The sequence below is a fragment of the Lotus japonicus genome, chromosome 1 (assembly GCF_012489685.1).
Source record: "Lotus japonicus ecotype B-129 chromosome 1, LjGifu_v1.2".
NCBI classification, from domain to species: Eukaryota; Viridiplantae; Streptophyta; class Magnoliopsida; order Fabales; family Fabaceae; genus Lotus; species Lotus japonicus.
Window position 1 is genome coordinate 81,990,231 of NC_080041.1, and position 24,993 is coordinate 82,015,223.

The window sequence follows — 24,993 nt, forward strand, 5'->3', positions numbered from 1 at the left end:
TCCCTCCTTATCCTTATGGGAAAACATTTTACACCGATGGTGATGAAGGGGTTCAAAGAAGGTATGCTACCACATGGATTACCTCTTTCATTCGACACCAAATTGACATAGGATTGACAATATCATTTCTTAAGTATCAATTAACTTGGTTAAAATTGATAGGCTCGTGGTTCACAATGAGTTGCATTTTACTAGAGAAGTGTCTCAAAGAAGACAACAAAAGTCACCAACTCATGTTGTGGAGATCGTACCCCCACTTGAGAGAGAGAGAGACCACACCACTCCACACATGATTGCATGCCTTAGTGGAATTGCATATTCAGGTGGTGATGCACAACGATAGTGGCGTTGAGGGTGGCACAACAATGGCGGTTTCATGAATATGAGGCGTTTGGCACAACATCCAATGGTCCTATATGTGGTGGTGTCACACTTTTCAACTTCAATTAGTAATAGTGATGTGCAAACGACATGGTCTAATTCGAACTCGTTCAACCAATTAGCCACCAAATTTTGCACTCATGATTACATATTTATAGGAGGGGATTTAAGCAACCAAGGTCCCGGTTCCTGGTTGGATGGACAGATCCAATCCAGTTATGATATCATTTTGTTTGTAGCATAGTTTTTACTATAACATGATTTCATATAAAGATAAGTCATATAACAAGTTTCAAAAATAACCTTTTGGTGGTTGTTTTTGTTCGCACAGTGGCTTTGCTAAAATGGGATGAAGAAAGGCAGGGTTTAAAGAATATTTTCATTCACAACAAGATCCCTCACCTTCATCTTCCTTATTGAGGCGGGATTGTGGTTGCATTGCCTCTATCTTCCAGAATCTTGATGGGTTGTGCTGAGCAAAATACCACTGCTTCATCAGTTTTGTTCAACATAATAGAATTCCAATCGTATCTTATTGAGAATGCTACATCTCGCTCATTTCCCCCTCATTCTTACTTTCTCAACCCTTCATCTTGAGCTAGAAAATGAAATGGTGGCAAAAGAGTTAAATTGGTCTTAATCGGTTAACTATCGAGTTTTTGGTTTATTTCAAGCATATCCATTTTCATTGTGTTTCAGACCGATCATAAAACTAGTCTTAGGTCGAACTAATCTAACTGACTGGTCTAATTTTAAAAGCCATCATAATAATATATGTATTTCTCATTGCAATTGAAGTGTGTGAGGTTAGCACTACACACTAATATTTTCAATAAACATATTTTAGTTAAATGTATTTATTTTGTCATATATATTTTTTGAACAATTTTGTTATAAAATATTAATATAATTATTTTGTTTTCTTCAAATCAATATATATTAGAAAAGAAGAACTTCCATAGTGACGTGTCAGCACCAGATTAATTCTTAGTGACGTGTCAGCACCAGATTAATTCTCATAAAAATTATTCCACGTGTCAATTTGTTAGAGGATATAATTTTCAATTGATATATGTTTTAATTTTATATATTCTAACCTAATTAATTGATATTATTTTAGAAGATATAATTTTCAATTGATATATGTTTTAATTTTATATATTCTAAAATAATTGATTGATATTATTTTAAAAGATAAGATTTGGTCTTTTAATTTATTTTAAATTTATTTTTAGAATATATTGATTAATTTTTATTGAATTTTCAAATTTTTTATTAATTCGGGATTTTATGAGTTTTTATTGTGATTTGCTAGATTTTGTTAGTTTTTATCTATCTTTATTTAATACCTTTTTTAATTAATATTAGATTTGATTGAGATTTAGGTTGTTTATTTCTTAATTTTATTTTAATTTATCTTATTATTTATTTTATTTTAAATCCAGGAAATAATTTATTTTATTTTAGATTTACTTTTAGAGTATATTAATTAATTTTTCTTAAATTTTCGGATTTTTAATTAATTCAGGATTTTATGAGTTTTTATTGTGATTTGCTAGACTTTATAGTTTTTATCCATCTTTATTTAGTACCTTTTTAAATTTTAGATTTGATTAGGATTTAGGTTGTTTATTTCTTAATTTTATCTTATTATTTATTTAATTTTACTTCCAGGAAATATTTTATTTTATTTTACATTTATTTATAGAGTATAATAATTAATTTTTATTGAATTTTCGGATTTTTAATTAATGCAGGATTTTATGAGTTTTTATTGTGATTTGCTAGATTTTGATAGTTTTTATCTATCCTTATTTATTATTTATTTAGTTTTAATTTCATGAAATATTTTATTTTATTTTTGAGTTACTTTTAGAGTACAAATGAATTTTTATGGTATTTTTATTGAATTTTCATATTTTTATTTAATTCAGGATTCTATGAGTTTTTTATTGTGATTTGCTAGATTTTGGTAGTTTTTATTATCTTTATTTAGTACCTTTTTAAAGTTTAGATTTGATTAGGATTTAGGTTGTTTATTTCTTGATTTTATCTTAATTTATTGTAAGGCCCAAGTTTTTAAGCTTATGCTAAGTGAATAAACTTTCTATTCACGATTAGGGTTGATGTAATGTGAAGGGAAACCTGAACGAAAGTTTATTAAATGAAATATATTTATGAAGGAGAAAGTTCAGGAAAAGTTCAAGGATTGCATTATGATCGATAAAAGTTATAGCACGATCGTTTTACGCTTAAACCTAGGTCAGAAACCCTAGTATATAGCTAATTTTCACTTTTAGGCACGACGGAAGTTAATTCCAAAAATCTTCAGAGAAATGTTAGAACTTCTCTTTTTCCATATATCACAATCGTTTCGAGACGAAACTCTAGAATCTACGAACGTCCGATTCCAATCATCGGAAGGTTGCCGAAAACGAAACCCTGGTTTTTCAAAACCCTAGAATTTCTCGACAATGAAGACTTTTTCTATTCAGAGCTTCAAATGAATATTCTACACGCGTACACCCATTTCTCTTGATGATTTCAATCTTTCTTCCGAAGGAAGTTTTCTATTCCGACATTCGATGCAAAAAGCAACTTATCGGGTAAAATAGTTTTATACCGACTATGCATTAGTTGCCAAAAATACAAAGAGACCTCATTTAAGTTTTGGAATTCTTTCGCCAAAACATATCTATTAATTCACGGAGAATGACGCCGGAAAAATCAGATTCGCGAAACTTTCATTTTCCCGCGAATTTCCAACCTTTATATATAGCAAAGAAAGGAAGAAAAACTCAAATTTTCCTCCATTTTCTCTCCTCAAAGCCGCGAGTTCACCAAGGAAGAAGGAGAAGAAGATTTTGTTCAATCCTTGCTTGATCTTTGATCAATCAGTTGCTGCTTCAAGGCTTCGAGGTATAGTCGCTAATCCTTACCTCCGATCGCTTTTTCCATAGCTTTTCTGTAGAGTTTTCTGAGTGGATAGTTTATGGGTTTTTGCAAAACTATCCTGAATCTTTCATTTCTGATTCTAAACCTCTTCCTTATGCGCCCAAGATCACTTCTGCCGGATTAGATTTTCCGTTATGTCGCCGGAATTCCGCCGGAATCAATTTGAGCCTAAAATACCCATTTTTGGAGTTTTTGGTGTAAAGCTTCAACCTTTAGGCTGAAAACTATCGCCTTAGCTTAGTGCTAGTAGGATTAGTTGTCATAAACGTCGTTGGTGACGTCCCTGCAAAATTTTATTTTTGGGATTTCAGTTTTGAAAATCCTAAGTTAAAAATCATGACCAAAATACCCCTGCGACAGTTTTTGATCCGATAATTTTTCCGAGTTCAGAATACTCTTAGTTACGGCTTATGAAAGCATAGGAACCAAGTTTGATCGAAGAAAAATCGAGCCCCACAATTACCAAAAGTGGCCGAGCCCTATAGGGGAGGAGGAGGAAAATTTCCTTTTCCGAAAACTTGTCTTTCGCGCTAGATTATCGTACCTTAGAGTATAGATTACTTCGAGTAACCTTAGTAAGTATCGATAACTTAGTTTTCGATAGATTCTGATAGTATTTCTGTGGTTTTGCTCTAAAGGTGATTTTGAGGAATTCCCAGAGGAGCAAGCCTTTGATTGTGAATAAGTGTTAGGAGATCGTCCTGGAGAATCTACAGGTGAGGGCTTCTCACTGAATCTCTAGTTAATGCTTAGGGTCGATGTTTCGACATTGTTTACTGTTTATGCACTGGAATTGTGTGTGATTGGAAAATGTTTTCTGAGGCTTCGGCTGACAATGTAGATGATGCATCTACTGAATGTTTTTGATGAGTGAATGACATGCTAAGTGCTAATTGGGTAATTTAGGATGTGTGGTGCATGCCTTATATGCTAGGTGCTATGTGGTTATTGCTTAAGATATTGACATATGACATGTTGATTGATTATGATGAGTTAATTCTGCTTTTGCACTATAATCTGAGTTTCTGAACGGTGAGAAAAGCGGGCAGGTCATGCCGATTTTATTTTGAGAGTTTTGAGAAAGCTTGAAAGGACGAATGAGATTCGGGCCTTGTTGTGGTGTTGTATGGATCGAGACATTCTCTGGAGTCATTTGGGGATTAGGAGATCCCGAGAACTTATAGGATTCGCGATAAGACTAAAAGGATAATTATTTTGTAAAGAAAACTCATAAGACATTAAACAACCTCTAAATCTTTAAGTAATGGTAATAATCTCGGAAGGAAGCTTTGGATGCAAATCATAGTTTTGGAAAACGAGAAGTGTCGTCGGATCCCAGCATTGAGAAAGTTGAGGGGCTTCGAGTATGTAGATGTTGTGGTGCTGTTGGAGCAGCGTTTGTTGTTGTGCTGTTGGAGCAGCTATTGTGGTTGTGCTGTTGGAGCAGCTATGTTGTTGGGTGTATCTTCGACTTTGCGGCGCGAATCCGTATGTCCAAACCCGACGGGTTGGGCCGATTCGGCAATAATTGTTGACACGCGCGAATCCGTATATTCAATCCGATGGATTGGATCGATTCGGCGGTAGTCACTCAGGCACGCGTGAGTCCGTATGTTCAATCCGATGGATTGGATCGATTCAGCGATTGCCATTTTACCTCGCGTGAATCCGTATGTTCAATCCGAGGGATTGGATCGATTCAGCGATAACCTTTCGACTCGCGCGGATCCGTATGTTCAATCTGATGGATTGGATCGATTTGGCGATAGTCATTGGACACGCGCAATGTCTGTATGTTCGACTCTTTTGAGTGAACCGACTTGGCGTTGTCATTTGTTGCGTGTGCGAGTCCGTATGTTCATCCCGATGGGTTGGATCGACTCGACATGCCTAATTGTGGGAGTTGCGTGTGCGAGTCCGTATGTTCAACCCAAGGGGTTGGATCGACTCGACATGCCTAATTGTGGGAGTTGCGTGTGCGAGTCCGTATGTTCAACCCAAGGGGTTGGATCGACTTGACATGCCTAATTGTTGGGCTATCCTGGGGATAAGTCCGGGAAACCGGTAGTTTCCGAGTATGTGATACTCTTTGCTTGTTGAGCAGTTGTGACCATCGGATTGAGATGAGTCGAATGATCCGGAGATCATCATGAGTTACTATGTTGATGTGAAGAAGTGTCTTTTGTCGCAGAATCGACTTTACCTTAGGGTAAGCTTTTAGAGACTTTAATTTACCTAGAACACGTGGCGACGTGTCGAGTGAGAGTCGGAGACGTTGTTTGACTAATCATCCTGCATTCATGCATACTGATTTAGTTGTCGAGTGTGATTGTTATTTGTTAATCCTATTTGGAACATGTTAATTGTTATTATTGCTGTTAAGTTCATTATGGAATATGCAACCCTAGGATGTTATCCCTAGCTATAAGCCTAAGTGGCTATTCTCTTATCTATATCTATTGGTGCTATTATTTATGTAATTCTTTGGAGTTGACCCTCGCGTCTTCTGTGTGTGCTTTGGCGGACAAACGCCCTTTGTCAGATGTCTTTGGCGGACTGGTTCACGACGGTTCACCCTTCGGGGGAAACTAGAGTTGGGATGCTGGAACAGGAGCGCATCGCGAGAGCGAGCGGAGGACGGATGGTGTACATAGACTAGGTCGTTCTGGATTTCGAATTCGGACGACGATCATGCTAGCATGTAGGTTTTAGTGCTGGTGTGAGCTCCTCGAGATGGGATTAGTGTAGGAGTAGAGTCTTAGCTCTGAACATCATTTGTTTTCTTTGGGGACAGGGTAGTTTCCCACCTATAGCTTTTTGTGTGGTTCCTTTACGGGAATCACAGAGAGTTGGTTGGACTTAAGAGGTCTTGTTTTAGGCCATCTGGGCTGACTTATTCTTATTTTGAGGGACAGTGTTGCAGACACCTAACCTTTCTTTTGGATTATACCTTTTGCATACGGGCGTTCTTTTCTACTACTTTCCGTCACTGGAGGTTACTCGTGACGAGGTTGGGTACTTACAGCGGGGGTTGTAAATATATATTGGATAATAGTTTTATTGCTTTTCGCATTTGGGTTTTATTTAATTCAGTCTTGTCTTAGTTATTATATCGAAAAAAAAATATTCACGTATTTCCGCATTAAGTTTACTTTTGGTTACTAAAGTGACGCCACCGAAATCGGGGTGTTACATTTATCTTATTATTTATTTAATGTTAATTCTAAGAAAAGGGAGTTGATTTGGTGCTGAGGGTCCACAAAGCTACCCTGGACACGCAGAGATTTGATAGCTGCTATTTCTACCTCTGCCACATGTCGCGATCAGGACAGAGGTATGTCGTAAGATGATGTTACGTGAAGAAGAGTTTATCATGTTGTGATTGATGGTTTGTGCCATTTCAGTTTATCCTTTGTTCGTAATTCAATCCTGGATTCTTAAATTTCACATATTTTGTGTGTTTTGATCCAAAAGTTTACAAATTTTTGCATAGACCCTTTAACGAATCATTGTTGAAGACGTAATGTTTTGATTCTGATGTAATGTTTTTTCTATTGTTCTTCTTCCGCTTTTGTATTTTTTTAAACCAGATTTTAGTATAGTTTGTAGAAATCCATGCGTGTGAAGTCATTCTAAACCAGATTTTGGTATAATTTATAGAAATTTACGAAACTTAGGATAGCCTGAATTTATATTCATTTCTCAAATTTTGCCCGTTTTTATTCATCATGTTTGAGCTGTGTGTATAAGCATACTATTTGCACTGTATGTGAATGATGCACAACTTACTATTTTTTTTTAATGATGCACAGGTCAGTCAAATTGATGAAAGCATATGAAGAGCTCACATTTAATCTTCATGAGTATGTTTAGCCCATTCTTAAGGTTGGTTCATGTTTTCCTCAAACTTATTAGTTTTGCATATACTCATGTTTTAGTATGTCAATTGGGTGACTTATCTTACTTTGCTCTATATATTTCCTTAAGTTCAATTTAAATTGATTGTTAGTATAAGTTTATTGGTGAAGTAACCACAATTATTTTGGGTGGGAGAATTATTTTGTTTTTTTCTCACATATATAGATAATTTGTTGGGGTGCGCACATATGGGGCAATACACCATTTTTTGTTTCTCTTGACTGAAATGTGTCTTTGATTTTTTGTTTCACAAGGGTTTCACCCCAAGATTCACAAATACACTAAATACAATTCTTTTCCTTTCAAATTGGTGAAGGAGGGTATTTTGTTCTTCAAGACTTCATTTTGGGTTTCCGTTTCAATCTTCTTCATGAATTGATTTTGTTCTTCAACTAATTGTAAGATGTCATATGCTTAAAGGATTCCTGCTTTTCTCTTCTTAATCAAAAGCAAAAGGATTGAGGAAAAGAAAATCTACTAGGGTGCAGAATATTCACTAATTGGAAAAAAAAAATAACACGTGTCATTCTCAGATTAATTCTCATAAAAAAAAAATACATTTTAAAATTTTAGATTTGATTAGGATTTATGTTGTTTATTTCTTGATTTTATCTTAATTTATTTTTGATTTATTTTTAGAGTAAAAAAAAATACATTTTTAAATTTTAGATTTGATTAGGATTTAGGTAGTTTATTTCTTGATTTTATCTTAATTTATTTATTATTTATTTTTAGAGTATTAATTAATATATCCCAAACTTTTTTTTAAAAAGAGTGAGTTTGAAAGTTATAGCTTAAGTTAATTTGTTAATATATTCCCAAATAATAATAATAATAATAATAATAATAATAATAATAATAATAATAATAACATATGTGTGCGGATATGGGCCGGTTGGGTACTATAGTGCTCATACCCGCACCCATACCTACTATTTTTTGCGGGTAATTATCTATACTCAACCTCATACCCATTTAGCGGTTTTTTACCCTACCCGTAGTGGGTATTTTTTGCGGGTACACTATGATTTTGAGACTCATTGTCATCCATAGATTTAGATTTTAGCAAAGATGGATAGCTTCCTGTAATGACATTGAATTGTCTAAAGGTGGAGAGCTTCGAGTTGCTACCCACGTGAGTATGGAGACGGGTACATGTAATTTTTAAAAACGCGGGTATGGAGATGGTACTATAGTACCTACCCATTGTCATCCCTACTTAGTTGGAATAAACACAATAATGTTATACTTTATGATATATCTTACACAATCCTGATTTGTGCTACTATCACATTAATTTTTTTTTAAGATTAATATGTTGATAATTCCTTATATCTATGATTTGTGTTATCGTATTCATATTTACGAAGAATGTGAAACGAGTTCCTCTTGGTCTCAATCGGGCTTAGAAGAGAAGTATTTATGTCCATTTTACTCATCAATTCTGACTTTTCTATTTCATTCGTTGTTTAATATATTTTTAATAATCAAAGTATTAATTAATGTATCAAATACAATAGACATATTTCCCGTGCAACGCGCGGGTAAAAAACACTAGTATATGTTGATGAATTAACAAAAGGTTGTTTAAAAAAAAAATTAACAAAAGGAGAGGAAAAGGACAAAGAGCAAATCTAGCATCAAAATTCAAAACGCACAGCCGTTTGCCGTTTAACAACTGCGGCCTCGTCCTCTTTCTTCACCGTCGTATTTGGTGGTTTCAGCAGCTGCTTCTCTTCTCTTTCTCACCGGGAAGTGACAACAACGAGTCCTCCATCACCCTTTCAAAGCCTCAATATGCTTTCAGGTTTCTTTTTCACCTGGTACTCATGCTGCCCAGTTTTTTTGGTGAATTTCATAGCTGACATGATTTTTTGATATTTCTTTCATAGTTTCTCTTTTATCCATTATGCTAATTTGCACAATCCACATTTTCATAAATCAAACTACCTATCAGATTTTATGAGAATTTTTGTTCTGGCCTTGCTGGGGAAGCATTATTCTATTAATCTCTTTGTTCTATTAGCTTGATTGAAAAAAAAAACCAAATCACTTGTTTATTGTGCTTCTGAAATATGTGAACTTGTAGTCTGTACTGTACCATCTTGCTTTAACAATTCATTTATTCAGTAGGTAGGTACTGCATGCATTACATAAGGTTGTGTTACTACAAATTATTTGGCTGGTTTCTGTGGAGAACAAAGGATTCTTTGTGCTGACTGACCCCCCTGCAGCCATGAGCCATTGATAATTTTAAGGAATTACAAATCACCATTCTCCAAGTTTCTTATATTTAGTTTATCACGGGGTTGTTCTAGCTTAAGCATAAGTCTCACAGGTTCGAGTCCCTGTGAATACAGTTGAGTTAAATACTTAGTAGGGAGAGCTTTGCCTCCCAGAGAAGTCCTATCGGGCTCGAACATGATTGCCTCATTGGAGGATACTTGTAGTTTAAACCAAAAAAAATTATAAGAGGAAATAGATGTTTATAGTTTGTAATGGCATTGTTCCTAATTATCTAAGTACTCCTCATCTTTTTCATTATACAATCATAAAGGAGTTGTGGTGTCTAAAACTTCGTTTTCTATAAAAGCTTATTTTCTTGACAATTATGAAAAGGTCATAAGGCTGACCTACTTCTCTATAGTTTTCAAATTTATCTTGAAAGCTCGTATTTGACAATGAATCCTCCATGTGCTTTGTGCCTAATACTATGTTCGTTTGATGGTTCTGCTGACCTTGCAAGATATGTTCTTTCTGTGTATAGGTTCAACTGCTGGGAGTCACTTGCAACATAGAGCTACAAATTTCCTCAAAAGACCAACTCTAGGTAATCTGATTCATTCATTCCGTTTGTATGCGAACCAAAAAGCACTTATTGGAACTTATCTAGTGCTCTTTTTAGTAGATAAGCTCCAACAAATGTTCTTTGACCCGCATCCAAACAAAATCTTTGTTTACTGAGTATAATGCCTTTCTTCTGTATGTGTTTCAAGTTATTTGAAAACCAAACTAGCCCTTATTCCTCATGCAGACTTACTTTCATGTCTTTGCTTGCATTGAATATGCAAGTGGACTGGGTCTGGGTTATAATTCATAGATGAGACACTAATAAAATGTTTGAACTTGTAATTTCTGTAGGTTTGAGAGGACAGAAGTTTCAATTTTCTAGCGTGAGGTTCTGTCTAAAGTATAAAGTTTCCTGCAAACTTGCTGAGTTGGGAAGTGATTCATGCTTGTCAAAGGAACTTGAAAAGAGTAAACCTCTGGTTAAGATGTGCGGCATTACATCAGCTAAAGATGCTGCTATGGCGGCCGAAGCTGGTGCAAACTTTATTGGAATGATTATGTGGCCGAATTCAAAACGTTCGGTTTCATTTTCTGTTGCCAAGGAGATATCAAAAGTTGCAAGAGATTATGGAGCAGAGCCTGTGGGAGTATTTGTGGATGATGATGCAGAAACAATATTAAGAGTTTCTGATGCCTCAAACCTTGAATATGTGCAGGTATATTTTTGCCTTGCCTTGATGTATTTTCTGTGACAGTTAAATGGTTGATCTCGTAATGTTTGGACAATGCAGCTTCATGGATCTGGTTCTCGGATAGCTTTCCCATCTTTAATTCAGGAAAATCGGGTAATATATGTTCTCCATGCAAATGAGGATGGGAGCCTTTTAAACATAATTTCTGATGAAGAGTGCTCTCTAGTTGATTGGGTTCTTGTAGATAGTGCCAAGGGTGGCAGGTTTTTATAACTTAACCCATCTGCATGTTAGATAATGAGGTTGTTTGAATGCGGACTAAAGAACACTTGTTGAAGCTTATCTACTAAAAAAAACACTAGATAAGCTCCAAAAAGTGCTCTCTGGTCCGCATCCAAACAGACTCAATCCTTTTTTTTCTTCATCGTAATATCTTGGAACTCATTAGAGTAATGTCTTTGCAGTGGCAAAGCGTTCGATTGGACGCAGTTTAAACTACCAAAAATTAGAAGTAAGCAAGGTTGGCTCTTAGCAGGAGGGATAAATCCTGAGAATGTTTCTGAGGCTATATCTACCCTCAAACCTGAAGGGGTGGATGTAAGTACTGGCATTTGTGCATCAGATGGCATCCAAAAGGATCAATCAAGAATAGCTTCCTTCATGAACGCAGTGCATTCTGTTCAGTATTGATTCACCATAAATTATTATGAATCTCAAGTAAGTAAATGTTGTAATTTTGGACATATCTATATCTATATGATGTCTTGTTACAATTTGGTTATCAAATCCAATAATATCAACCAAGAGGCTTGTGTACTCATTACAAGATCACAAAGGACTGATATTACTTAGTTTCTACTTTTCTCCTACACAAAGATACTAATAGTTTGACCTTTGCTTTACAAAAGCCTAACCAACACCAATTAATCAGTCTTAACAATTTTGATTTGGGTCTGGCTCAAGTTGTTTCAAACACAACTAGTTGAATGACTAAAGAGTGACGGTCCAATAGTTTCGAAAGAAGCTTCATCCCTAACCCCATGAAACTTATAGTTAGATCAAGTGATCAACTAGAAAATGAAGGGCATTTCTTTTGGGGCCATCCGATTATCTCCCCCCACCATCTCGATTCTCGAACTACTTAATGTTTGAGATATGTGAAATCATGTTTGCATTTGCGCCAACATCAAAACAAACATACACTGCAATGTGAGAATGATGTCACGCGTAAATATTGACCCACCTATAGAGTATGAGCTACCGGCTGATCCCAATATAAAACTTGTATTGTATAATATATCACTTAAATAATCTCTCACCCTCAATTGATCTTAGTCTTTAAATATTGCGATCAGTATGGCTAAGATTTGACTGGATGGAGGCGGGTGAGGATCCAAACTCATATATAGAGTACATAGGGATCCATTTTGGAACCATATAGGCATATATCGTATATTTCTTTTATTCTTGCACTGAAAATGACATGAAAGAAGACTTAAGTAAATGTACCGTAGCAAACATTCATGATCCTATTCCCTCTCTCCTTTTCTAGCTAGACAGAGTCCATAAACATTCAAACACAGAATAAAATCATTTTATACGAATATGGTTCCTCTCTTCCTCCCTATCATGTAAGAGTAGTGTTAAATTGACAAATTAAAGGAAAACGTTAATTAGTACATATTATTAATTAACACTTGAGAAGAGTGAACTCTCTTGATGGTTCCGTGTGTTCTGTTTGATAAGCGGCCTAAGTCCAAGGGTGAATTCAAGGTCAATTAGCTTCACCTCGGAACGTGACAAAGAGCTAGCATCCAACCCCTCCTTCATGCAATTTGATAGGACTCCATATTTATGTTCACCCACCTGTTTAAATATTGTTACACCATTAGTGTAATAAAAACATTTTGAAGATACTACTAGTATGTTGTGATCAACTTCTCTTTGATCTGAATCAATTTTAAAACTTGAAAGCTACTGACGTAAACAACTTTCTAAAATTGGTTCTGATTTAAAATTAATTGTTAAAGAATTTTCAAATATGCACACTTGCTAGTAGTAAAATTCTAGACTTACCGTGGTTTGGTTTCCTTTGAGATGAGAATGCATCAAACTATTTTCTGGTTTCTGTCTATAGTTATTTGTATTTGACTCTATTGATGGTGATTGCCATGATGTCCTGATGAGAGTGTACGTTGTGAAAGTAAAGAGTAAGACAGAGAGGAAATTGGGCAAAACAAAAGTAGTAAAAGAAATCAGTCAATACGGAGAGAAATTAACTTTCAACATTAATTCTCAGCTAAAAAATAGCTGCATTCAGTCATTCACATTAATTTTCTTCAAGTACAAACAGGAGAGAAAAGGTGAGGAGTGCAATCACCTTTGGTTCAAATTATAGGCCCTATCACGAGCTGAGATTTTCTCACAAATTGCCATCCCTGTCTTTTGGTTCAACCCCATATCTTTCTGCCCATGACCTGCAATTTCATTTCACCATTGCTCTTGCTTTATCAGACACGCAACGCAAGTACCAACTTAATAAATCACATATAGACTTTAACATTGTCATCACTTGTACACTCCTACCAACTTTTGTACATATAGACATACTATAGCAAATCATAGAGCATCCATTCTTGAATCAACAAAGATAGATCTCAAACAAAGAGAATATCAATAATTCTGCTAGAAGACATGAAAATGAGGTCTATTATTTACCTGTGCCTTTGTCAGTGCTCTTCACGGTTCTATACATCTGCAAGAATACCAGGATAAAATAAAATGAGATGATGAAAAAGTCCACAACACTAAGATTACCATATCATACACATATATAGATTCCCTTTTGTCCTTACTCCTTGTTCTATCTTCCCCACTAGGCCACTACTAATGGAACCAACTTAGAAACGACTAGATGCATGCATGTTTGCATAGACATTGGAAAATCATGGTGGGTAGAAGCTTTCCTTAGCTTTTGTGATTGCCATGTGAACAGGCACTAAGAAACTTTGTTTCTTTAGTTTGTCTAGTAAGAAAATAAAAATGGAAAAGTTATAATGGAGAATGAAGCACCTGCAGGTGACTCTTGACATGAGCTAGGGTGAGATCCTTAACATTCATTAACTCTAACACAGACTTTGGAGTAGCCCCTGCGAGAGACAACACAACCAAAAATTAGCTATTACGACAAAGATAGATTAATAATGAAAATACTAATCATAGCATATGAAAGATTTCAATCTTCAATTGATTTATAATTACTTTCATGACCACCAAGGAGCTGAACAGTATGAACAAAATGAGCATGAAGGGTGGTGGTCCATCTCATTCTAGGAGCTCTCACACTTCTTTTCACACCACTTCTAGTGCTTCGTTTGAAATTGCAGCCATGGATGTGAGGTTGGTAGAAGTGATTGAACTTTCTTGAGAGTCCTTGTACAACTTGATGGGGATTCATCAAGTCTACATTTTCAATGCCTAAGCTCAATTTTGGCTCACTGTGGAAAAAGCCATTATCTTGGCTTAAATCACTTCCACTACTGGTACTTAATGTTAATCCATTGTAGCCCCCCATTTCTTTGGCTTCAAAATCTGAATTAATGAAGGGAGGGCTAATGTTCAAGGAGAGGTCTGGCTCTGGCAAAAAGATTAATGGCATTACTGTGTTCTGAGTAGTAGTGTACATGGTTGGGAACTTGGGATCTGGTTAAGTTACACAGAACAAGCAATAGCAAATGCAGAGGTTTATAACAATGTACATGAGAAAGGAAAAGAATAAGAGTTTGATGTGAAGAGGAGCCAGTGAAGCAAATATAGTAAGACTTATATACAAGTGGGAGGAGGAAAAATGGAATGAATAAAAAAGAAAGGTCTTTTGCTATGTGTATAATTATTACATCATAACTGCCTTATGATTTGTGTTGCTTTGGGGAGAGGAAGAGGCATCATAGGGATGAAGGAAGAGCTAGCTTAGGGAAAATTTTAAAGGAGTGACGAAACAATGGCAGAAGCTGCAGGGGGAAAGAGAAAAGATAGTGGAGTTTATTTTTGGGGATGATGGTTTGAAAGAAAAGGAAGTGAAAAGCAAACTAGTTATTAATGGAAGCTGATCAAGGACTCGTCATCAAAGGACTGTGTACAGAGAAACTGTAACCTGATGAAGTGATATAATGGTGGTTGTGGCAGGAATGGTTGGTACTCAAGGGAATATTGGAACGGGAACTGAGCCTCTCTTTACGTTGATGGACTGTGACCACCTCTTAATATTCCTTGCTCTTTTTGTTTCTATGTCAAGGTTTATTATTTTATCTATTTTCATGAATAGTACCATTCCTTGAGTTGAAATATTCTCATTTATGATCATGAATGAGGATTGACTAGCAGGCTAAAATATATACCTAAACTGATCATGACTCCCATTGCTCTGTTTCATGCAGATGTGACATTAAATTTCATCCACAGCCACCCCCTGGTTCTTCCTGCACATTATTACTCCAGGCTGATTTTAGAGTAATTCTATTGTCTCTATACACAATTAGTAAAAACTTAAATTGTTATGCCCCTTTCAAATGGTCACAAGGTTTAATATCATTTTGGACAGCTAAAAGTTTCACAAAAATGGACATCATATTGGCATGCTGAGACAACTTAAGTAATTAAGGTGCATCTCGTCCAATAGTTAACCAAGCAGAACAAAGCCAATACATTTACTGAACAAGGGTAATCATCATCTTGAAAGCGTTCAGATTTACTTTAAGCGTTAAAGTGTTTTTCACGTACATCCCCATCACACCAGCGGTGACTGATGATTCATCGAGGACGGCACACCACCGAGTATTAGGAGCTAACATCCATTTAGAGTGTTTTATCTATAATTTAATACCACTTGAAAGTGTGTGCATGAATTAAGCATATTTCAATTATGTTACTTCTAGTCCTGCTCTGGGGACTCCAATATTCCCTCTCCATGTTCAAGTATTTCATGTACTTATATGTAAGTAGCCCAACTCACATGTCTTGTGGAACCTTCAAAATGAAAAATGGAACATATTATTATGAAAATACCATGTTCATCGGCGTCAACATGGCTTCGATCACGTGACTTGTGAGCGTGTCCTTGTCTTTTATTAATTTATTGAAGAACGTGACCTTGTCTAGGCGATAGACACACTTGCTTTGTTCTGTTCTATTGGTCTTATATTCTCCTCATGAACCTCAAGACCATTAAAATACCATGACATTTTCTTCTTCCTTTGTCTTCACTATGCTTGCACCCCTATATCATGCTTTCCCAAATTTTATTTTTGTTTATCACGTCCTTCTTAATGTAACAACATCACTACCAACAATATCTTAATCATTCTTGGAACGCGGTCAGCGCCTTATGCGCTCTAGATTCTCCTAGAAATACAATTTGCTATAGTTTATTTGTGTTCATGAGTGAGAGTGATGTTGTAGGCTACGGAGAGTTATTGAAAGAATCACAAGAATTGCTTAAAATAAATAAAAGTAGAAAGAGATTTGATTAAAACTTGCAGTTTTGACATTAATTAATCATATGTTAACTACTATTATAGGCTATTAGTCCTTTTGGCAAGTATATGACAGCTTTTAGCCATGCAAATGGCAAATTATCCTTCAAGATAACTCATATATGCAATAATAATGCGCTAATGAGTGGAAAGTAACTAAGTAAGGTAGAAAAAGACCACAACTATTTTCAAAAGAAACTGAGCATAGCTAACTAATATAAATCTCATGAATGGAATAGGTTTGTATTTCTTTGGTGTATCCGTTATTGCACCTAACAGCGATTCTAAGGCCATAAAAGGACATGGACAGCAGCTGATTGCAGATACTGAAGGAGGTCAATAACAGAGTAATAGGACAGTAGACATTAATTATAAAGAGCGGTGAGAATTTAATGAAGTCGGGTAGGGCTTGTATACAGAGCAGCCAGATTTTAAATTTGACATACATTTTGATATTTAATTAACTGATTGATTACCTCTCAATATCAGGTTCCCTAGCTAGATAGGAATTCAACAGAACTCATTGGTATACAGTCTGACGTCGGTGAGTGAATGAATGAATGAAAGAACAGGTGAAAGAAACCCATAGTAAATTTTACACAAATGGTTTAATTTTAATCACTTCCTTTTTTTTAAAATATTATTTCGGTACCCATTTGAAATTGGAGAGTGTGATACTCTTTCCATATTTTTTTAGAATATAAATAATTAGATTGTAAATTATAAAATTTATTATGAGAGAAAACATGTGAAATAAAAATAAAAAGTATGAAATCGTTTCATTTTTAAAGAAGTATAAACAAATTATAATCCTTCTTTTGTTTGAAACTGTGATCTCACACTCAACAAATGACATTTTTATGGTTTGAACCCGTGCCTTTTTCATAGGGATCTAGTTTGTATGCTATTAGACTAATACTAAATTGGTAGTTAGTTGGTATTAAAATTTAACTCCCAAGATTAATCTTATTTTTTGAACGACAAGATTAATCTTTTTTTTTTTTTGAAACTGACAAGATTAATCTTATTGATATCAAATGAGTTGGTTATGTGTAGTTTACTTTTTTGTTGTTGTAACAAAATGGCCCACAACCAATAATCACACAACTAATCATCTTAAGACTTTGAAATCACATTAAGTAGATTTGTCTTTTACTATAAAATTTTCTCCTTTTTTTTTGGTACGTTGGATTTTTTTTTTCTCCATATGAGATCATATTATGTGTACTGTAATTTACTTTAAAAATTGACTGAATAAAAAATTGCAAAAATAGTATATATCAAAAATCAATATATTAATTAATTGTCCAACTATTTACGGCTTAATGCGAACTCCTACAAAGAGAGGATTAAGGACGGTTGTAGGGAGTGATTACTCTGGTCTCAATAAATATTAATTTTTAACATTTAATGATCAAATTTATTAAATTCATCATTGATATGACTTGGTAAAAAAAAAGACTATGACCCCGTTTGGAAGAGCTTATTTAAGCTTATCTGATAGTATAAGTGCTTATGCCAGTGTTTGGAAAAGCTTATGTAAACGGCTTATATATGCCTTCCATAAGCTGTTTTAAGCTTATTTTCATAAGCTATTCAGGATAGCTTATTTTCATAAGCTATTTAGAATAGCTTATGAAAAAGAGCTAATGCTTATATAAAGCTTATTTTCAATTTATTTCAATAAAATTTTTAAAATAGCTTATTAATAAGCACTTATATTTTAAGCGCTTATGGTCAGAAGCGCTTAATTAAACTGTTTTTCCAAACGGGGCCTATATAGATAAGACAAGAATAAAATGAGCATATTAGTAATAAAAACCTTAAAGTAGAAACTTACAGAGGGGCTTGAAACTTGGATCCATTTTTCAAACCTTATTGATACTCTGGGCCTTAGATTTACTAAATTGGGCCGACGTCTTTAACCTTATAAATCAACAATAATAACAGGTGCCCCTTGAGCCGAACCCCTTACAAAATATGAAATAAATTTTTCTTTCAAAAATAATAAAAAGAAAAGAAAAACTCAAAATAAATAACCAAAATCCATTTTCTTTTTGAAACAAACAAAATCCAAAATTTTATAGATTGATTAATGATGATATACTGAAATTAGGTGCCCACTAGGGTGGGCAAGTTTCAAACTGGTCCACCGGTGGACCATCATCATATGTCGTTGGATCTTGGAATCTAAGAATATTCCTTAGATGGATGGCTAGGATTGAAAGGATGATAGAAGGGTACAAATGTAATATTCTTTCTTATTTTCAGGTTTCTTTTTTCTGGAAAATGCTTCATCTTCTTCCCTTAGTTCTCTAACCCTTCCCCTTACAGCACCACCACAGATCTTCTCCCCCATAAACCACTTCCTCCGCCCTCTGTTTATTTCTCCTTTCAGATTCGAAGCCTAACCACCACCAACAAAAATCATTATGGATCAAAACCTATAACTCAGATCTGGATCTTCTCACCTCCCATTCTAAGATGCATGTGGAACTTGGATCTGAACTTGAACAACCCTCCATCACCATCAAAACCCATGATGCAGGGAAAAGATGGCGAGATTCAAGAGGGAGAAGGAAGGCGAGAGGAAGACGGTGGCTGTTGGTGGGGTTTCGCCGTAATCAATCTAAATTTGGCAAGAATAACAAGAGGAAAAATTAGAAATCAATCTAAAAAATCAAAACCCAGAAGTTCAACCAGATTAAAATTGATTGAAAAACAAAAAGAGTGAAAGTTTCACCATTCTTCAAGCATGTCAGAGTTTATGGAATTGACATTAACACCTGAAGGTGCGAAAAACACTAGAAAGGGGGGTTTGAATAGAGTTTTTAAACAAAAGTTTTCCCTTTTTAAGTTTTGACAAACTTAAAGATAAGAACTAGGTGCTAAAGAATATGAAGTGGAGCACACAAGTATTTTATCCTGGTTCACTTGAGATAAAAGCTCAAGTTAATTCAGTCCACCCGTGAAGATGATTTCTTCCTTCTTCTGATGAAGGCAATCTACTAAAATCAATGAATGTTACAACTGCACTTGCAACCTGCAAAGTGACTAACAATACACTGATTTTCTCACTAGTATACTCTCAAGAAGCTGATCAGCCGATCCTCTCAAGACTAGCTAAACACTGAACCAAACTTGATTCAGTCCTCTCAAGATCCGACCAAACTTGGTCTCTTAAGGAACTTTACAAAGTGTTTGTAAAAGGTTTTGGGTTTACAAGAAATGCTTCTGAAAAGCTAATGGTAAACTCAGATGTTCAAGAACAATGAAGAAATATTGCTAAGAGATTGGTTAGAATGAATTCAAGAATATCAGCAAAGTTTCTTCTCTTCTTTCTTCTATGTTTAACCCTTATATACTCCAAGGCATTTGGTGTAGCCGTTGCTAGAGTTTTGCCCGTTGGAGTGACAATCTTGTAATATCAGACTGCTAGGCTGAACGTGGTAGGTGGCGGGCAGGCTATGACTGTACGATGTGTACTATGACAGCGACCTGTCCTTTCACCAGCTGACTAATGATCTGGAGTGCTTCAAATGGACGTTGGCGAAGCTTCTGATCAGAGTCAGACGGAAGCTTGGATCCTCTGACCTTGCAACTTCTGCTTCTGGGCATGTTCCTCAGAACTTCTGAACGCCAGAGCTAGAATAGCTTGGGTCTTCAGAGCCAACTTCTTGCAGGTCTTCAGAACTTGAGTCTTCTACTTTAGGACCGTTCCTTCTGGAACATCTGGTCTTCAGAACTTCTGACTCCGGTTCTTCAGTACCTCTTGAGAGCTTCTATCTTCAGAACTTCTGAAGGATTTGCCACTGTTCTGAACGAACATGGTAAGCTTTAGAACTCTCTTTTGGTTACCCTTGGATCTTCTTCTTCTGATGGAATCGGCTTGGGTCAGAATTAGAACCTGTTTGTCACAACTTAAAAGGACAAACGTTAGAGTACCATAATTGTTCATCCTCAAAAACCTTAATTGTAATCATCAAAATATAGAGATGCAACCACTGATCAAATCTTGATCTTACAACACCAACATGTGCGTGGGTCATATTCTGGGTTTGCTAGGAAGAATGCCAAACCATAAGAACTCTGCTCGATCACCCTCTACTCTACTCTTCTCCTTCTTCCTCTTTTTGAGCAGATCTGGGCAGATCTGGGTAGGTGGTGATGAAAACCCCAAAACCGAAACCCAAAAATCTGTCACCTGTTCAACTGCGGCTCCAATCTCCTCCTCTGTCAGCGAATCCGCCGGCAAACCAGCACTCAGTGCGACATGACCTCTGTTCTAGCTTCTTTGTTTATTACCAACAGAAATATCACGGGCAACTGATACTGAAGAAACAGTGGCGGAAGAGGCAAGATCATTGTGCCTCCATTGCTAGCAGTGAAAGCTTCAACACCACCGCTCAATGAAGGAAGAGCAAGAGGAATCCTTTGCTGGGGAAGAAGAAGAAACGTGAGGGAGATTGAGAGAGAGACGCGTGACTGAGGGTAGGGTTTTTCTTTAGGGATTTGAATTTTTTTTAGCTTTTTAAATTACCAATATACCCATGGGTGCACCGGTGGACCAGTTTGAAACTTGCCCGCCCTGAAGTTAATCAGGTTACAAAACAAAAAAGATAATTAATCAGGTTTCTTATTTTTAATATCATAAAAGAAAAAAACAATTTTTTGATTGAAAAGAAGAAGCAGAATTTCCGTATGTAACCAAAACGAAAAGAAAAAAAAAAACGAAGAAGCAGAAGGAAAGTGAAGCAGATTGAGGTTAGAAGATAGGGGTGAAGCTGAAGTGGGTTCGTGTTGTGTGTTGGAATTCAAACGAATCTGCGATCGATCGGAAGATGACGGTGTTCCACTTCTTCAACTGTGCGATTCTCACCTTCGGCCCTCACGCCGTCTATTACTCCGCCACACCCTTGTAACGAAATCATCAGATCTCTTCATCTTTTCCATTCCCAATTCCTTCAATTTATCGATCATTTTATGTGCAGATCGGAGTATGATACCCTTGGCACTTCTATCAAAACCGCGGTTGTTTATCTCGCCACAGCATTAGTCAAGGTCCCTCAATAAATAAATACACCAAATTCTCTACCATTTTTGCACCTTATGCTATTATTATTCATCACAATCTGATTCTTTTTTTTTATCTGTTTAATTTTGCAGCTTATTTGTTTGGCTACGTTTCTTAAGGTTTCTGAGAGTGATAGCTTTGACCCCTATCAGGTATTTCTTTCAATTGCTTCATCAATCCCGTCTGAAATTCATGATTTTTCCTAGACAACAGCTTCATTTTATGATTGGACTGAGTTTCTGTAAGAAGTCCCACATTAACTAGAGATATAGTCAAATAAGTGTTTATAAATTGTTGAACAACCCTCACCTTTAAGCTAACTTTTGGAGTAGTACCCAAATTCTAATATGGTATCAAAGTGTTCATTCCTGCAAATTCCATGCTCCAGATGTTCAGCCTCAAGTGTGAGGGTTTGTGTTAAGAAGACCTACATTAACTAACTAGAGATATGACTAGATAAGTTTTTATAAGTGGTAGAGCTACCTCCACCTTTTAAGCTAGCTTTTTGGGTAGAGTTAGGCCTAACCCAAGTTCTAATAGTTACTAAATATACTATCAGTGTCTCTCTTTGCGTTGTCTCTTCTATTTCTATGCTTTTTTATTGCTGGCTCTCCTTCCCCCAATTTGCTATCTTGTGTTCTCCATTGTGATATAGTAAATGCATGAGTTGTATTCCATGTGTTGAACTTGGTGCATCCATGTACTTTAGGCTTTAGGGTACTTAGTAAAGTTGTATAATATGATTAATATCGAAAGAAAGAGCATGGTCTGAGAAGTAGGTAGGCCTTTTCACTATTCAGACTGATTTATCAGTAAAAATAAGCTCATTTGTTAGGCAGTGATTTTTTCTAAAATCAAAATGAGAAAAGATATGTGATGGAAAGGAATGAACAGTCCCCTTTCTAGTATTTGGTTTGCTCAAGAATTCAATTGTGTTCTCTTCCATATGCATTCCGTTTTATATTTGATACCTAATATCACTGTAAAGTGGAACAATGAATTGCAATTGTAATTAATGAAATATAATTTGAGGCAACAAAACTAGCATATTTCCTTCCAGCCAAGAGGGAATCACATTGTATATGAAGGACCAGAAAGTAATTACCATGTTGTGTATTTTTCCCAATCGAACTCAAGGAGTCCTAATTCTTGCGTACGTGAGACAGGAATAGAATGTCCATTTTTGCATATCAAATGTCTTCTTATAGTGAGCCTATGAAGTATATTGCAATGATAGATACCTCTTACTAAGTCTTGGTAAGGATATATAGGCAGTGGGTTGAAAAGGCGAGGTAGAAAGAATATTTATTGGAGATTTTATTCTAACTGCCTTAGACATGTGGTAGGAAGGGATAGAGAAGTGAGGTATATATTCTGTTAGAAACAATGGTTTAAAGCAAGGAGAAGGGGAGAGGGAATGTAAGCAATCATTTGAGTAAAGAAATAGGGGCCTTTGGACAGGGAGGAAGCAACCTTACCATTGGCCGAGGCTCACCCTCTTATTCTTGGCTATATTATTCTAATAAAAAGTCGAATTTTAGTATAAGTTAGGAGAGTCTATGTATTGTCCCTACTTCATGTCCCAAAAGTTCTTGTGTGATTGGGCATGATAGAACTGTGATAAAAAATTGTTCATGTGTTTTCCCTACTTCTGTTTTGAGGCAGTTCATAACGCATTTCATTTGTGTTCTACTTCTGTTTTAAGGAAATACAGAGGTCAACCTCTTCTGTAAGGACAAAGGAGTTAAGTTCCATATTTTCTTAGAGAAATCCAAGATCCTATCATACAACATAATAAAAAGACATATATAGATGGCTATGAAGTTATCAGCTGAAGTCTTTGGACACACTCCGTGTCTTTGTAGAGTCACTTTTATCAAGCTTACTATCTTGAATGATAACAACTGGTTTTGTTCTTCAGGAAATTTTGAAGGCATTAATAGGTTTCATAGATGTTGCTGGGCTTTACTTTGCCCTGACCCAGTTGACTCACAGGAACATCTCTCAAAATCATAAATTTCAAGCTGTTGGACTTGGTATGTATAAGAGGCTATATCATTTCAGACAAAAGTAGGTTTTATATTTATGTGTATCTTGGAAGTGGTGTTCTCCTTCATAGACTAGCCTTTGGGTTTTCTTGTGTGGCTCTGTTTCACTGATCTTTGTCTCTTGCTCTTTCTTGTGGCAGGCTGGGCGTTCGCTGATTCTGTACTGCATAGATTGGCTCCTCTTTGGGTGGGTGCTAGAGGATTAGAATTTACTTGGGAATACATTTTGCAGGGCCTTGAGGCTAATGCAAATTTGGTATGTTCTTTCATGTTCAAAGTTTTTTCCTCTCTAAGATTAAAATTCACGTCTCTGAAAAATTTAGACGGTAATATTCCCCTAATTTGGAACTAATTATAATTCTACATTAGTCATAATGACTAAACAGATTGTTGTTGTTATGTGCTATAGGTGAGCACACTTCTCCATTTGTGTGCAGCGTGTAGCATATGCATTATCTATAATTTAAAGGGAGTCTGCACTTGTATTTGTGCAGGTGTTGAGCATATCCCTCGCTGCATTGGGATCTTTGATGTGGCTCAGGAAAAATAAACCGAAGACCCTCATTCCTATCATATACTTGTGTGCTGGGATTGTGGCAACCATGCCATCTATCACAAGGTCTTTACTCTTTTACTGACTCATCATAATTACTATTATCATGTTGATGTATAAATCTAATTTTACTTTTACTGTGATTGTTTTCTCTGCAAAATCAAGGTTCTGAATCACGGTCTTAGAATAAAAAATTTCATCGAACCCAAACCTGTAAATCTAACTTTTCACAAACTGTTGCTGTCATAAATTAGTAATTACCTTTCATCTCCTTTATAAATGGTCCGTGAGATATGTCGCTTGGTTAGATGATGTTCATGGAGGTAGTTTAGTTATTACTTATTAGTTAGTCAGAACATGGACTTTTTTTATCTTCTGTTTCTTGTGGTGCAGTGTTTGCTAAAAATGTGTCTTTTGCAGCTATCTGAGGCGAGGGTTGGGGTGGCATTTGCCCAAAGTGGTTGGTTTTGAGCTCTTCACATCGTTGGTGATGGCTTTTATCAGTTGGCAACTGTTTGCTGTATGTCAGAGACCTTCAGTGTGAGAAAGACCATTACCGAATCAGAGTCCTGCTTAAACTCTTTTCTGGCTGGAGTTTTGATTCGGGCTCTGCTTCTTTTGCAGCTGCTACGCTGTTTCTTTAAAATTTACCAAGTTAAATGCTATATCAATTGTTATTTCTTATTAGTTTAATTTATTCGACACACTTGTCTATGCTTCTTGTGGTAGAATGTTGTCTGCAGTTCCATTAGAAAATTTTGTTCAGCAGAAAATGAGGTGCTATTCGGATGATATATTTTCAAACAATTTCTCATATAACACACTAATATTAGTTGAAATTCATATTAGTCCCTGCAGTAAGTAAGTGGGTTCTACCAAATAGGGTGTTGAATCCATTTGATTTGGTGATACCTAGATTAATATCATTTAACAATAAGAATATAAACAGTGTTGAATAAATTGCGCTAGATATTCTGTTATTAACGTGTCAATTGCAAACTAGATGCTTTTCAGTTTCCCAAGTTATCCTTACAATCGGGAGTCATGAGAC

The 24,993-nt window shown here is 35.8% G+C and overlaps 2 protein-coding genes and 1 pseudogene across 5 annotated transcripts; 2 read left to right on the forward strand and 1 right to left on the reverse strand.

The window, feature by feature from the left end:
- Positions 1-8,879: 8,879 nt before the first annotated feature.
- On the forward strand, positions 8,880-15,775 carry LOC130720839 (N-(5'-phosphoribosyl)anthranilate isomerase 1, chloroplastic-like). 4 transcript variants are annotated; one of them, XR_009013257.1, is made up of 7 exons: positions 8,880-9,061; positions 10,022-10,084; positions 10,396-10,760; positions 10,836-10,999; positions 11,201-11,453; positions 15,173-15,245; positions 15,337-15,773. XR_009013257.1 is itself a non-coding variant. In XM_057571552.1 (6 exons), exons 1-5 carry the CDS (start codon positions 9,052-9,054, stop codon positions 11,424-11,426), a joined length of 828 nt encoding a protein of 275 aa, XP_057427535.1. In that variant the 5' UTR covers positions 8,880-9,051; the 3' UTR covers positions 11,427-11,453; positions 15,173-15,775. The 4 variants fall into 4 exon arrangements, 3 of the variants coding, with proteins under 3 accessions (XP_057427535.1, XP_057427527.1, XP_057427540.1); XM_057571552.1 differs by having other exon boundaries at positions 15,173-15,775; XM_057571544.1 differs by lacking the exons at positions 15,173-15,245; positions 15,337-15,773 and having other exon boundaries at positions 11,201-11,556.
- Positions 12,248-14,968, reverse strand: LOC130720829 (probable transcription factor KAN4; annotated as a pseudogene).
- A 5,179-nt stretch (positions 15,776-20,954) lies between the features above and the next one.
- LOC130720864 (uncharacterized) lies at positions 20,955-24,761 on the forward strand. Its single transcript, XM_057571562.1, has 7 exons — positions 20,955-21,185; positions 21,259-21,328; positions 21,434-21,493; positions 23,263-23,377; positions 23,530-23,645; positions 23,884-24,008; positions 24,363-24,761. The coding sequence occupies exons 1-7, from the start codon at positions 21,109-21,111 to the stop codon at positions 24,484-24,486; spliced, it is 687 nt and encodes a 228-aa protein (XP_057427545.1). The 5' UTR covers positions 20,955-21,108; the 3' UTR covers positions 24,487-24,761.
- The last annotated feature ends 232 nt before the right edge of the window (positions 24,762-24,993 follow it).

What these genes read in the sequence shown, in the direction of transcription:
- LOC130720839 (XM_057571552.1), top strand. An exon ending in CCTCAAAAGACCAACTCTAG is followed by an intron (nt 10,085 to 10,395) that starts GTAATCTGATTC and finishes TAATTTCTGTAG; the next exon opens with GTTTGAGAGGACAGAAGTTT. An exon ending in CAAACCTTGAATATGTGCAG is followed by an intron (nt 10,761 to 10,835) that starts GTATATTTTTGC and finishes TGGACAATGCAG; the next exon opens with CTTCATGGATCTGGTTCTCG.
- LOC130720864 (XM_057571562.1), top strand. Translation starts at nt 21,109, where the DNA reads ATGACGGTGTTCCACTTCTTCAACTGTGCGATTCTCACCTTCGGCCCT. An exon ending in ATTTCAAGCTGTTGGACTTG is followed by an intron (nt 23,378 to 23,529) that starts GTATGTATAAGA and finishes TTCTTGTGGCAG; the next exon opens with GCTGGGCGTTCGCTGATTCT. An exon ending in ACCATGCCATCTATCACAAG is followed by an intron (nt 24,009 to 24,362) that starts GTCTTTACTCTT and finishes TGTCTTTTGCAG; the next exon opens with CTATCTGAGGCGAGGGTTGG.